This window comes from Balaenoptera physalus (assembly GCF_965194825.1).
Source record: "Balaenoptera physalus genome assembly, chromosome: 1".
Lineage (NCBI taxonomy): Eukaryota > Metazoa > Chordata > Mammalia > Artiodactyla > Balaenopteridae > Balaenoptera > Balaenoptera physalus.
In genome coordinates, this window is record NC_138882.1 from 178,094,680 (window position 1) to 178,107,784 (window position 13,105).

At 49.8% G+C, this 13,105-nt stretch overlaps 1 protein-coding gene across 1 annotated transcript in view; it reads left to right on the top strand.

The window, feature by feature from the left end:
• The first annotated feature begins 661 nt into the window (after positions 1 to 661).
• TCEA3 (transcription elongation factor A3) overlaps positions 662 to 13,105 on the top strand; it is a 35,830-nt gene continuing 23,386 nt past the window's right edge. Inside the window, exons 1-4 of the mRNA XM_082451611.1 lie at positions 662 to 876; positions 5,597 to 5,659; positions 6,419 to 6,524; positions 6,962 to 7,097. Of these exons, the coding sequence (XP_082307737.1) occupies positions 808 to 876; positions 5,597 to 5,659; positions 6,419 to 6,524; positions 6,962 to 7,097 (374 nt within the window). The 5' untranslated portion in view covers positions 662 to 807. The remainder of the gene's footprint in view (positions 877 to 5,596; positions 5,660 to 6,418; positions 6,525 to 6,961; positions 7,098 to 13,105) is intronic.

Here is a 13,105-nt window from a genome sequence, read left to right on the forward strand (position 1 = left end):
CTCATTGGGGAGGCAGTGTCCTGACCCTGACTAAATAAAGGGCACATGCACCTGGACACGGATTTCTCAAAGTCTGGTGCACTTAAGAATTTCCCAAGCCCTCACTACTCAAAGTGTAGTCGTGGGGCCAGCAGCACTCGGGGAGCTTGTTAGAAATGCAAAACCTCACTGTAACAAACAAAATTGAGGGCAACAGTGGGCCTGGATACACGCGTGTGCACGAATAGTGAGCACAGGGTAGGACAGAATTGGATTTAATGATCATGCAAAATAATGTGATTCAAGCGTACCAAACTGCCTCCACCTGGGCATAGGCATGAACTAGGTCCGCCGGCTTTGAGCTGCAACGGTGCAGAGACACGGGAGCCCAGAACTCTTCTGGAAGCTCCCGGGGCACCCTCGGGACAACAACAGCCTCTTGTGGCCAGGGACGACGGCCTCCCCATTCACCAGAGAGCCCTCCTTCCCAAATCTCCCTTCAGCTCCCGGCGCCCCAGGACCGGCCCGAGGTGAAGGGCCCGCTCTCGCAGCCTCGTCCCTCTCTCGGGTGGCCCGGCTGGCGGGCGCGGGCAATCTTTGCCCCGGCGAGTCCTTGAAGTCTATATTTAGTGCACGCCACCCCTCCCCCACTGTCGGGAGGCAGGCGGCCGAGGGGGTGTGGGGGGAGAGCCCCGCCCCCGCCGGGCGTGTGTGTCGGGTGCGTCTGGGGCCCGCGCGGCTTGCGCGCCCTCAGCCTTTGCGCCTCCGGCCCCCGGAACCCGGCTGCCGCCCCTGCGCCCCTCGTCCCGCCGGGCGTCGCGGGCCAACATGGGCCAGGAAGAGGAGCTGCTGAGGATCGCCAAGAAGCTGGAGAAGATGGTGGCCAGGAAGAACACGGTGAGGCTGCAGAGTTCGGGCCACAGCCCCAGCCCCCGGGAGGCGCGGCGCGTGCGAGCCCGGGAGTCCCGGGGGCGCGTGCTGGCTGGGCTCCCGGGAGGCGCGTGCGGGACTAGGGGACCGGAGGGAGGCACGGCCGGGGCAGGGCTCGGCGCCCCTTGGCGACTGCTGATACCTCGGGGTGGGCGTGTGCATGGCCCGGGGCTCCGGGGTGGACCGTTCCGGCCCCAAAGACTGGGCTTGTGCACGTACGCCTGGACCTGCAGGGTTGGGGCCCCTGGCTAGCTTGTGCAGGGCCCAGGAAAGAGAGTGAAGAGACCGGCAGCTGGAAAAGGACTCTCGAAGCCCCGGGACTCGGCGTGTGCAAAGCCCGGGGAGCGGCGGCGACTGCGGGACGGGGGAGCCGGAGACGGGGGAAAACAAAATCCTGGGTGACCCGAGAAGGGGAAAAGAAACTTGAACTGATGAGGTGTGCTGAGCCGCGTCTACCCCACACCCCGGGAGTGGATCTGGCAGAGAAAAGCGAAGGGCCTCGGATCCCGCAACCACACAGCTTGAGGCTCCAGGAGCTGCTCTGTTTGCAACTCTCCCTTTCCTTGGCCGCGGGTTGGGGCCCAGGCGGGCGGGGGCCGAACAGGTGTCGGGCAGCCGCTGCGCCCATGGGGCCCGCGGGGCGGGGGAAGGGGGACCGGCTGCAGGCCCGGGCTGAGGGGCGGGGGAGGCTGGGGGGAGAGAAGGGCCCGGAGCTTGCGGGGAATCAGGAATGGAGGCCTTACCTGCGGATCCCTGAGCGCTCAGTGCCAGGAGCCCTTACTGCGGGCCGACTTGAAGTTAATGTTTGATCCTCCCTGTGATCTTTGCTCAAGTTGGCTGCCACCCTGTTGCCTAGACAAGCAAACTTGGCCTTGGGACGGAGAGGGCTGGAGCTCACCAGGAGAGGGAAGAGAGAGGAGGGTAGTCCAGCAGGCAGGTCCCTCACTTTGCCCTGTCCCAGAGCCCTCCTCCTCCTACCATCTGTAGGCATGTGCTGGAGCAGGACCTGCGTTTCCAGCACATTCTGTACTCCTAGGAGCTTGAGAGAGGGATGGACCCTAAGGGTGGTTTTAGAGCAGGGAAGAGGGAGGGGTCGCTGGATCCATGGAGTGTCAGGGAGCTCTCCAGTAGACATGGGCAGTAACGAGTTGGTGTCCATATAAAGACCAGAGCCTCAGTTTCTTCATCTGTAAGATGAGATTACCTACCTCCTGGGAAGGAATGTCACTGCATTTTTGTCTCTGCTGGTGGTGGTGAGGGTGGAAGAGATGTGAAACCCTTAGGAAGACCTGGACTGGTGCTCGGGAAGGCTTAGAGAGTGACTCCTGCTTTTGCACAGCCAGAGGAAACACAGAAACCTGCAGTGTTGGGAGCCCCCATTCCAGGATGCTCCAAAGTCAGTGAAACTGAGCCTCAAGTCATCAGGCTCAACTGGGGGCGGGAGAGCCCAGCCCGGGGCTCCTGAACCAAATTCCAACTCAAGTAGACAGGTTATCCCAGCCCTGCCCCTTGCTGACCCCAGGTTTGGGCCAGGAGATTCTGAGCCTCTGGGTGAGGGGTGCGGGGGCAGCTTAGGGGACCTGAGAAAGGCAGCTTGGCTGAGGAGGAAGGGACCTGCCCTGGCCTCCCCTCACTCCTTTTATGGACCTAGACCCACCACTCTACTTTCCCTCTCTGGCCTCGATTTCCTCTTCTGTGAAATGGGAAGAGGAAATGGTGTCCCTTGGCGAGGATTCCTGTGGAAGTACCCAGAGCTTTCTCCAGGAAAGATGCAAGTCTGGCCTCAGGGTCCCTGTAGCACAGAGCCAGCCTGCAGCCACGTCTGCGCCTGGGTTCTTGGCAGCATCTGGGTGGGCACAGAGCTCTGGGCATGTGACCTAGTAAGGTGGGGCCTGCTCTGGGAGCGAAAGTGGGCCCGCCCAGTGGTGGTTAGGGAGAGGAGGACACACTTCCTGTAGTAAGACGGATCTTCCACGTTGCAGCTCAGGCCCGGGGTTTACTGCCAATTACTGAAGTCCCAGCAACTTAGGGCTTTTGTCAGATGCTGGGAGCACGCAGCAACTGTAACAGCTTCAGACTTACAGCCAAACAGCCTCATGATCACACACAACAAACATAACTACGTACATGCAGCCACACACAATATAGCTAAACAAGCAACTATGAACATAACTACATAAAAGATGTGGTTACTGACCCTGACATGACTGACACACTGACCATTATATTTGCAGAAGGATACACAAAGACAACTACACACATGCCTATACGTGTGCATGCACACAATAAGCTACACCCTGACATGCAAATCTACAAACTTAGCAGACAGCCACACTTACACGTTCAGACATGTTATGACACGGCCATCATCCCTCAAAGACAAATAAACACATTATGCTTCGAGCAGCGTACACACAGCAGCTCCGCACCTGGACCAGAGATACTGCTGGCTGCGCATCCCATTCGTGCATGCAGAGAGACACAGCTGGCAGCATTTGCACAAGGCTTTGTGAGTCCAGCTACAACCCAGGCTCATGGCTGTTCTCCAACATGACCCAGTTATACAGTATGACATGCAGAGGCACACGCCCAGTGGTGAGCTGGAACTGGCTTAACACTGTTGAACTTTCAGGAATTTTGCAAGCCAGTTGTTAAATACAGCCATTATTTTTAACATTAAATTATATGCTTACAATTAAATAAATTATATTAAAAACAAAGGTCATAAATACTCCAAAATCATCACTTCCTTATTATTTTATTGCATTTTACTGTCATCTATGGTCTGGAGATTATTTACTTCTGTTATATCAATATGGTTTCGCATCACACATCTCTTCCCAATACCTCCTTCAGGTCAGTCACAGCATATTGGTATCTTGACATTGGCCATGGGAGGAGTATTGACACCACAGAAATGGGCAAACACTACAAATCAATTTTTTTCCTTTGAGAACTTGTCGTTAAACATTGACCAACATACCACTGCACTTACCCATGTTGATATTTCATGATTGCACACGTCTAGCCAGACCTATGTCCATACCTACCTACATGGTTGTATATTGGGTCGAACCTGAAGGGCCTAAGTTTGAATCCCAGCTCAGTTCCTATTTCTCTTCTCTGAAAATGGGATAATGATTCTGTAAAAATGGGAATAGTAATAGGACCTACCTCATGGGGTCATTGAGAGAGTTAGACGAGATAATGCATGTAAAATACTTAGAACCGTGTCCAGCAGATAATAAGCCTTTAATTAGTGGTACATGCAGGCTTATGTGCCCACAAGTTCACGTGCACACACATCCACAGGTCACACCTTGGAAAACAGACTACGAACCCAAGTTCTAAGGGAGGCTGAGGACTGACAGAGGGCAGCTCTTGGGATGTGGCCCAGGAAGACTGATAGGGAGGGGCTTGGCGGCTGGCAGTGCACAGTGGGACCAGGACTCGGGGCATACAGAACACAGTCAGCTGGTGCTCCCCAGGGAACCCGTCTCAGGACAGGAGGCCGGGGCTGGCTTCTAGGAAGTGGGTGGAAAGACAGAGAAGGCTGAAATGGGTCAGGGGTTGTTCAGGGCCTGGCAACCAACAGCTTTTCACATCCGAGTCTCCTTTCTTCCCCTCCCACTCTCCCCTCCTGCCTTCTGCTTTCTGCTTTATTCATTCACTCAGGGAGATGCTCCCTGAGTGATGAGTTCAGTATGCTGAAGCCGGAGGTCTCAGAGATTAAACAGTCCTCTTCACCGGAGAGAAAAGAAAGTACATGTCCACACAAACACTTGTACATGAACGTTCCCAGCAGCTTTATTTGTAATTGCTGCAAACTGGAAACTACCTAACAGTCCCATTAACAGGTGAATGGATAAACAAATTGTGGTATATACATGCAATGGCAAACAACTCAGAAATAAAAAGGAACTGTGGATCTGTGCAACAATGTGCATGAATCTCAAAATGATTACACTGAGTGAAAGAAGCCAGATGCGAAATTCCATTACAGTCACTTTCTATAAAATCCTTAAAAATGCAAGCTCATCTAGAGGGGTTGGGGGTGCAGCGAGGGATGTATAACAAAGGGGCACAAGGAGAATGTCAGGGATGCTGACTATGTCCTTATCTTGACTGTGGTGATGGCTTCAGGGGGGTATATGTAGGTCAAAACTCATCACATTGTAGCCTACAACATGTGCGTTTTATTGTATGTCAGTTATACCTCTATAAAGCTGTTTAGAAAAAGCCACAGTCCTCAACCTACAGACGTTCCCAGTTGGGAAGTGAAGGGAGGCAGATACAGACATAAAAGCAGAAGCAATAAGCCATGAAGCAATTAATTTTAGAGGAAGAGATGGGGAAGGGAAGAGCATGCCCAGTGGAAGGAACAGCAGAACCAATGGCTGGGGGTCAGGGTGAGTGGGTAGGGCTGGACCCTGGCTCAGAGGGGCTTGAACCCAGCTGGGTGGTGGGAGGTGAAGTTAGAGAGCTGGTTTGGGGCAGAAGCTTTTTCTTCTCTCCTCCTTCTGTTCCTTGTCTGTCCTTCGACCACTTGGCTGCCTGTATCCTGTCACTGGAAGAGTCTCCTCCCTACCTCCTGCCACCCTCCTTCCCACTGAGACCACACAACGGTCAGAGAGGGGCCTGGGGCAGACCCCACGGGCCTCAGCCCTCACCTTGTGGCCTCCCACAGGAAGGGGCCCTCGACCTCCTGAAGAAGCTGAACAGCTGGCAGATGTCCATCCAGCTACTCCAGGTGGGTGGGGATGGCCAGTGCCTGGAGTGGAGGGTGACTTTGTGGGGCAGGGAAAGACCCTTTAGGGGGAGCCCTCCAAGGATGGGGTCTGGGAGGAACTTCTCAAGGGAAGGCGGCAGGATGGGATCTTGAGGTACTCTGGGGGTGGGAACCCAGGCCTTTAGATGATGGCAGGGTAGCTTCTAAGCCCTCGGGGCCCTCTGGGTCTGGGGGAAAGACTGACTTGCTTTCCTTGTGTACCCCAATTCCCAAGGCCCTGGGCCTGTGGGATCCAAGAGGCCAGTGACTCAGGGAGAGGGAAAAGCCCCCCATTTTTAGATCCTCCATGTGTTACCCATGTAGCCCCCAAACTTTACCAGAAGCTCTTGGCCCTGAAAAATTAGCACATACCCAAGCTGTAGTAGCCAGAGCTGTGTCTTAAGCTGAAACTTGAACTCAAAGACACCAGGGGGCAGAGAATGGGGAGGAGTCCTGGTCGTCAGCCAGACCCACCACCACTGCTCCAGCTTTTCACCAGAGCCGCAGTTACCCATCCCTGCAGGGCGCTGGGCCTTGGGCACTGACCTCACTCAGGACAGCAGGTCAGGGCCTCGGTTATAAGGTCAGGGTTATTACCTCAGCCACTGGTCCAGGCTGGGACTCGGGAGAGGCTGGGCCAGGGGAAGGGGGTGATTGAGCTGGGGCAGGTCTTGCCAATTAGGGCAGCCAGTCCAGTGGGTCCTGATTCCCAGACCGGCCACTAACCCTCTCGCTTTGCAGACTACCAGGATTGGAGTTGCCGTGAATGGGGTCCGCAAGCACTGCTCTGACAAGGAGGTGGTGTCCTTGGCCAAAGTCCTCATCAGAAACTGGAAGCAGCTGCTGGGTGAGAGGGGCAGGGTCACTTGGGCCAGGTTTTCCTCCCAGCACCTGGATGGTCAGTGCCCGGCTTATAACAGGCACTCAGTGTATGGTGCCAGTGCTTGTCTAAACAAGTGGGAGATTTGTAGATGGGTGGGTTTTCCTGTACATGTTCCTATGTATATATATCTGTGTGCTTGTGTGTTTGTGCATATCTGTATATACACATTGATATGAACATGTGCATAGGTGTGTGCAAAGGTCTTACTGTCCCCATGTGTCAGCTTCGGTTTGCACACACATGTGCATATTGGATATGCACTTGTTTCTAAACAGGTATTTGTTGGGGGAGGGGGAGGCTATCTCAGTCCCTGACCTTTGCTCCTTCCTCCCCAAGTCCTGGGTTGGGCTGAGACAGAGAGTTAAGGAACAATGTCACCATTTTGTTTTTACACTCCCCAGCACCCCCCAAAGGAGAAAAAAGAGAGGAAAGAGTAAAAGCAAAGAAGAAGGAAAAAGGGCTTGACTGTTCAGATTGGAAGCCAGAGACAAGCCTTTCTCCACCAAGGAAAAAACGAGTGGAAGAGCCCAAAGACAGGTATTTTTCTGGGACGGGGAGAAGGGAGCTGACACTTGTCACATCCTATGGCAACACCTCTGTTTATATAACTTCATTTAATCCTCACACACCAGAAGGTGGTTACTGTTATTATCTCCTACAGTGCCCCCTCTGGGGGTCTTCTTGGCTCAACGAGACAGACTCACAAGACCCAAACAGGCCATCCCTGACACAGGCTTTGCCTAGAAGGATTCAGGGACAGGAGATGCACTGTGCCAGCAGGGTAGCCTCAGGTGTTTCTCATCACCGAGAGTTCTCATAGGGGACCATGCAGCGTCCAGAGCTATTCTCTGGCCCACCCAGGTGACATTCTCAGGTGCAGAGAATGAGACCACAATGGGTGGGAACCCCCTGACTTAGAAGCCCCACGTCCTAAATCTTATAACAGTCCCATAGACAAAGTTTCCAGGATCCCAGCAAGGGCAATGACCAGTTACAAGAGCAATGACCACTGCACTCAGGGTAGCCCAAAAGCCGTGGTTTTCCACTAATCATTTATAGTTCTTTCATAACCCTTCCTGTCTAGACACAGTTTACCAATCAGCACTCATTTGCACTAGAAGCAATGCTGCCTAGTAGTACAGCTGACGTTCCACCTTTGTCAGGGTTCCAGGTAAATGGGGCTAGGAACTTACTTGTCCACCGAGAAGGAAAAGTGTTTTGTTGGCTCTTTATTCAAATTGCCATTTAGCGATGCGGAAGCTGAAGGTTGGGGAGCAGGGCCTTTCCCAAGATCACACAGCCATTATGTGACAGAGTGGGATTCCCATCTTTGTCTGTCAGACCCCCAGACCTCTGCTGAGGTCTCAACACTGTGCCCATTCCCCTTTGCCCACCCCAGCCAGGGTCCCCCAAAATGCATGACTTTCTGATAGACCCAAATGCCTTATCCATGACAGTAGATAAAAGCCTTCATGGATGGATTAGTAAGTCCTACCTATTCCCTGTGTGGCTAGACAGATCACTTAATTCCTTAGGGAGGGGGTCATCTAATAGATAAGGGGGTGAGACTAGATAACACTGAATGGTACCTGATGGTACTAGATAATACAGATAGTATCGTGATATACCGACATTTTTAATGTACATACCTTTTTTGCCAAGTATATCCACTACAAGGAATTCATTTTAAGGAATTAATCAGATTAAACATACAGATGATATGTTCTGTGTGTAACATTTTTCAGCTGACATTACTGAAACATTTTTTCCTCTGAACCCTTTTTAAATGAATGTTTATTATAATTCTATGAAATAAGTGTTTTTAGGAAATGATGCTATAAGGGGAGTGTTTCTTGACCAGGAGGGAGATATACCTCCACCACACTACTCCCATTTGTAAAAATAACTGTGGGGCAGAGGAGATGTTCCATGCTACTCTTCCCGCAATGCACAGAATAGTCCTACACACCAAAGAACCATTTATTATGTTCAAAATGCCAATAGGGCCCCCATGGAGAGAATGGAAGAATATTTAATGACATGGAAAAATATTCACTAAGTATTAAGAGAAGCTGTGTACTATATAGTGTACTATATAGTATGATTCCATGTTTATAAAAATTAAATAAGTGAATTTTATGTACATGCATAGGAAAAAAGACATGAAGGATATACACCAGGATGGTAATAGTGATTATTTCTGGGTGGTAGGATTGAGAGGTTTTTTTCCTTGTTTTCTTTGTCGTCTTCTTTTTTTTTTTTTAAGATGTAATTTTTTTTAAGATTTATTTTTATTTATTTATTATTTATTTTTGGCTGCATCGGGTCTTAGCTGCGGTATGCGGGATCTTCGTTGAGGCAGGCGGGATCTTTCGTTGCGGTGCTCAGTCTTCATTGCGGTGCGCGGGCTTCTCTCTAGTTGTGGCGTGAGGGTTTTCTCTCTCTAGTTGTGGCGCTCAGGCTCCAGGGCGTGTGGGCTCTGTAGTTTGCGCCATGCGGGCTCTAGTTGAGGTGCACAAGCTCAGTAGTTGTGGCGCGCGGGCTTAGTTGCCCCGCGGCATGTGGGATCTTAGTTCCCTGACCAGGGATTGAACCCATGCCCCCTGCATTGTAAGGCAGATTCTTTACCACTGGACCACCAGGGAAGTCCCTCTTCTTCTTTTTGAAAATTTCTGTATTCCTAATATTTTCCCAATAAATATGTACCAATTTTGAAATGAGAAAAAATAATGAAACCATCTTTAAAAAAACAAAAATGTATCTGTGTGATTGTAATTAAGAAGAGCTTCATATTCTATGTTTTACAATAAAATTTTTTCATCTGTATTGTTTTATTCACAATGATTCTGTATTGCTTTTGAAATCAGAACAACAGTACTTTTAGGGCCTTCCTGGTGGCGCAGTGGTTAAGAATCCGCCTGCCAATGCAGGGGACACAGGTTCGAGCCCTGGTCCAGGAAGATCCCACATGCTGCGGAGCAACTAAGCCCGTGCACCACAACTACTGAGCCTGCGCTCTAGAGCCCGCGAGCCACAACTACTGAGCCCATGCACCACAACTACTGAAGCCCGAGCGCCTAGAGCCCGTGCTCTGCAACAAGAGAAGCCACCTCAAAGAGGAGCCCACGCACCACAACAAAGAATAGCCCCTGCTCACAGCAACTAGAGAAAGCCCGCATGCAGCAGCGAAGACCCAATGCAGCCAAAAATAAATAAATAAAATAAATTTTAATAAATAAATAATAAAAAGTAGGAAAAAAATCACTTACACCCCCGCCACCCCACAACAATCACTATTAATATTTTGGTCTATGTTTTTTCTGTTTTCTCTTTGTTTTCTATAGTCATCATCAATTTTATAGTCTGCTTTTTAAAATGCAGTACTTGTCAAATGATTCTGTAATCTTTTGTATGTTCTATTGCTTTCATTTTGCTAATTTTGCAATTGTATCCCACTTGGAGAAATCCTGATTGGCATTTAACTTTTCACATGGTGTGTTTGGTTTTCCCAAACGGGTTAGAAGGTTGGCTGCCAGGGATCCTGTGAGCCACTGTGCCCCGCACAGAGTGAGCATTTATTGAATACTGCTAGGGCTGGCTGTACCATTGCAGTCCCCTGTGGAAAATTCATGCTCTGGCTGGTCTGGCCATGTCTGGAGCAACTGTTTGGTTCTGAGCACCTTAGCAAATGAAGCCTCAGGATCTTGTGAGATGTAGTTGAAAGACAGAGGCTGAGGTGACCAAATGGTATATGGGACTAATCTGTGGAATAGCGAGTGTAGACGTCTGGGAACAGATGGCAGCCTGAACACAGGTGTTTCCTTTTGCTCTGTCCCCAAATCCCACTGAATGATCAGCAAAGGGATTTCTTTTAAAGGCCTACAAGGACAATAGCTAATGGCAAGGAAACGGTTGGAAAGCAGAAAGCCAAATTCTGGGCTGAACTTAATCACTTACACACACCCTTAGACTCTGAGACTCAGTATTATGGCCTAAGCATCATTATCTCACTATATATAAAGTGTATGTGTGTGTGTGTGTGTATACATACACATATATATATATCCTTCTAGAATTTTTCCTATGCATTTACCCATGAAATACTTATTGTATTAATAAAATGGAATTAAACTCTATGTTCTATTTTGTAGCATTTTCACATAATATATTTATTTATATCAACGGTGAGTCACATTTTATAAAACGTTTAGAAAGTCAAACACAAGAAGAAAATAACAAATAACACTGTTAACATTTTGATGTATATCTTTCTCATCTTTTTTAAGAACATATAGAGAGAGAGTTGTATTTTCTTAATAAAATTGGGACCTCACTATATACTGTGTTGTAACCAGCATTTTACATTTAACAACATCCTGGGGCATTGAATTGTTAATGCCAGCTCACTTTTCACAGCTGGAGCTATGAGATAAAGCTGTCACCGTGGCTGAGCAGACAGTGGTCCCCCCACCTTTCTGGGAGAATCTAGTGGGCAGGGGTCCTAGTTCAGCTCAGTTGATGATCTTCCTTTCTTTTTAGTTTTCTTAATGACAATTCATTATCATTATTTTTTATATAAACACTATAACCACATTAGTAAAATGTAAAGTAAGAATTAAAAATATTTCTTCACAGTTTACCACTTCTGACAAATGAAACAGCTTTCATTTTCTTCTCTTCCCTCCCAGTCCTGATCTACTTACATACATAACTTCCCAATTCCTGTAGGCAGAGTCTACAAACTATTACATCCCTGTTCATTTATCTTCCTAGTGTATTCTAGGCATTTTCTCATGTTCCTGAATAGTTTTCATAATGATCATTTGCAAAAACTGCAGAATATTTCTGGTTTATTCTGAAAGGAAAAGCAATGAGGAAGGGCCAGAAAATGGGGAGTTTCGGGAGATGTGGGGAGAGGCTCGCATCTTCCCTCCTTTCTCCCGCTGCAAGAATTTCAGCTTCCGGCTCTGCCTGCACCTGTCCATCCCCATGGGGCACTCGGGGGAGGAACCCCGCAGAGGAACTTCCAGGGCCCCGTGTGGGACTGTGAAGGAGGGTCTCTGCCCCTCTCCCTTTCTGCTGCCTCCCCCTGTGTTTAAGCTGGGGCAAAGGTCCAGAGCTGGATGAGTCTGGTCCACAGGATAATTAGAGCTGGCCCCTGAACCTTCCTCACCCACTGTCTCCCGGACCACCTGGAGGATGAGATGGGAGCTGGAAATCCATGCAGGAACCTTGCATAATCTGCAAGACCAGAAATCAGATACCTAGGATTATGGAGTATTGAGGACAGCTTTGTGGTGGGTGGGAACTGCTGTAGGGATGTTAATGATCTAAATTCTTCTTCCCAGCCAGCCCCAAGACATAGGTCCTTTTCTCTCCATTTGACAGATGAGGGAACTGATGCTCAGAGAACATGACCTGCCCAGGGGCAGGGCTGGGATTACAAGGCATGTCGTTGCCTCCCTTTTTAGAATGATAAATGTCATATATGTTTGTATGCGTGTAGAAAAAGATTTGGAAGGAAGGACATTAAACCTAACAGTTGTTACCTCTGGGCAGGTTTCTTTTTCCACTTTTTTAAATATTTCTTTACTGTTCGACTTCATAGCATTCAGCAACAAACATTTATAGAGCACCTACTCTGTGCCAGGCACTGTTCTATTCACTTGGGAGAAGTCAGTTGAATATATTAGATTGGGCCTCCCAGAAGCAGACCCTGAGACACGGATTCAAGTGCAAGAGGCTTATTTGGGAAGTGATTTCAGGAAATGCAGACAGAGGAGTGAGGAAGTGAGACAGGGAAGGGAAGGGAACTGGCACAGGGTGTGTACGTGAGCAGGTTACTGCCCTGGGTCAACAGGGCTTAAATCCCGCTGGAGAGCAGTGGAGAACACACCTCAACTGACCCTCTTGAGGGCTGAGGAAGCTGGGGTATTTGCCCACCTATTTCCACGTGTCTGGTTAAGGGCTGCTTCTGGGGCTAACTCCCCAGCACTTCCTGCCCACCGGCCTGCTGGCGCTGGCTGGCACGGAGAACTCCCTGGGTCAGAGGCCCAGGGGATTTTGCAGGAGGAAGCCCTTGGGCCCCAGTGCACTTGGGAGAAGGAGTGCCCAAGGAGTGATGTGGGCCCAGCAGAGACAGCGTTCACCACAGTGAACAAAACCCACCAAATTCTGCTCTTTTGAAATTTACATGAGGGGTGCTCGGACAATGCATAAAATAAGTAAACAAATAGTCTGTTAGAAGGTGATACTTGTGCTGGAATTAAAAGGAGAGCTGGGGGACTTCCCTGGTGGCGCAGTGGTTGGGAATCTGCCTGCTAATGCAGGGGACACGGGTTCGAGCCCTGGTCTGGGAAGATCCCACAAGCTGCGGAGCAACTGAGCCCAGGTGCCACAACTATTGAGCCTGCGCTCTGGAGCCTGCGAGCCACAACTACTGAGCCCGTGTGCCGCAGCTACTGAAGCTCGCGCGCCTAGAGCTCATGCTCCGCAACAAGAGAAGCCACCGCAATGAGAAGCCTGCACACTCTAATGAAGTGTAG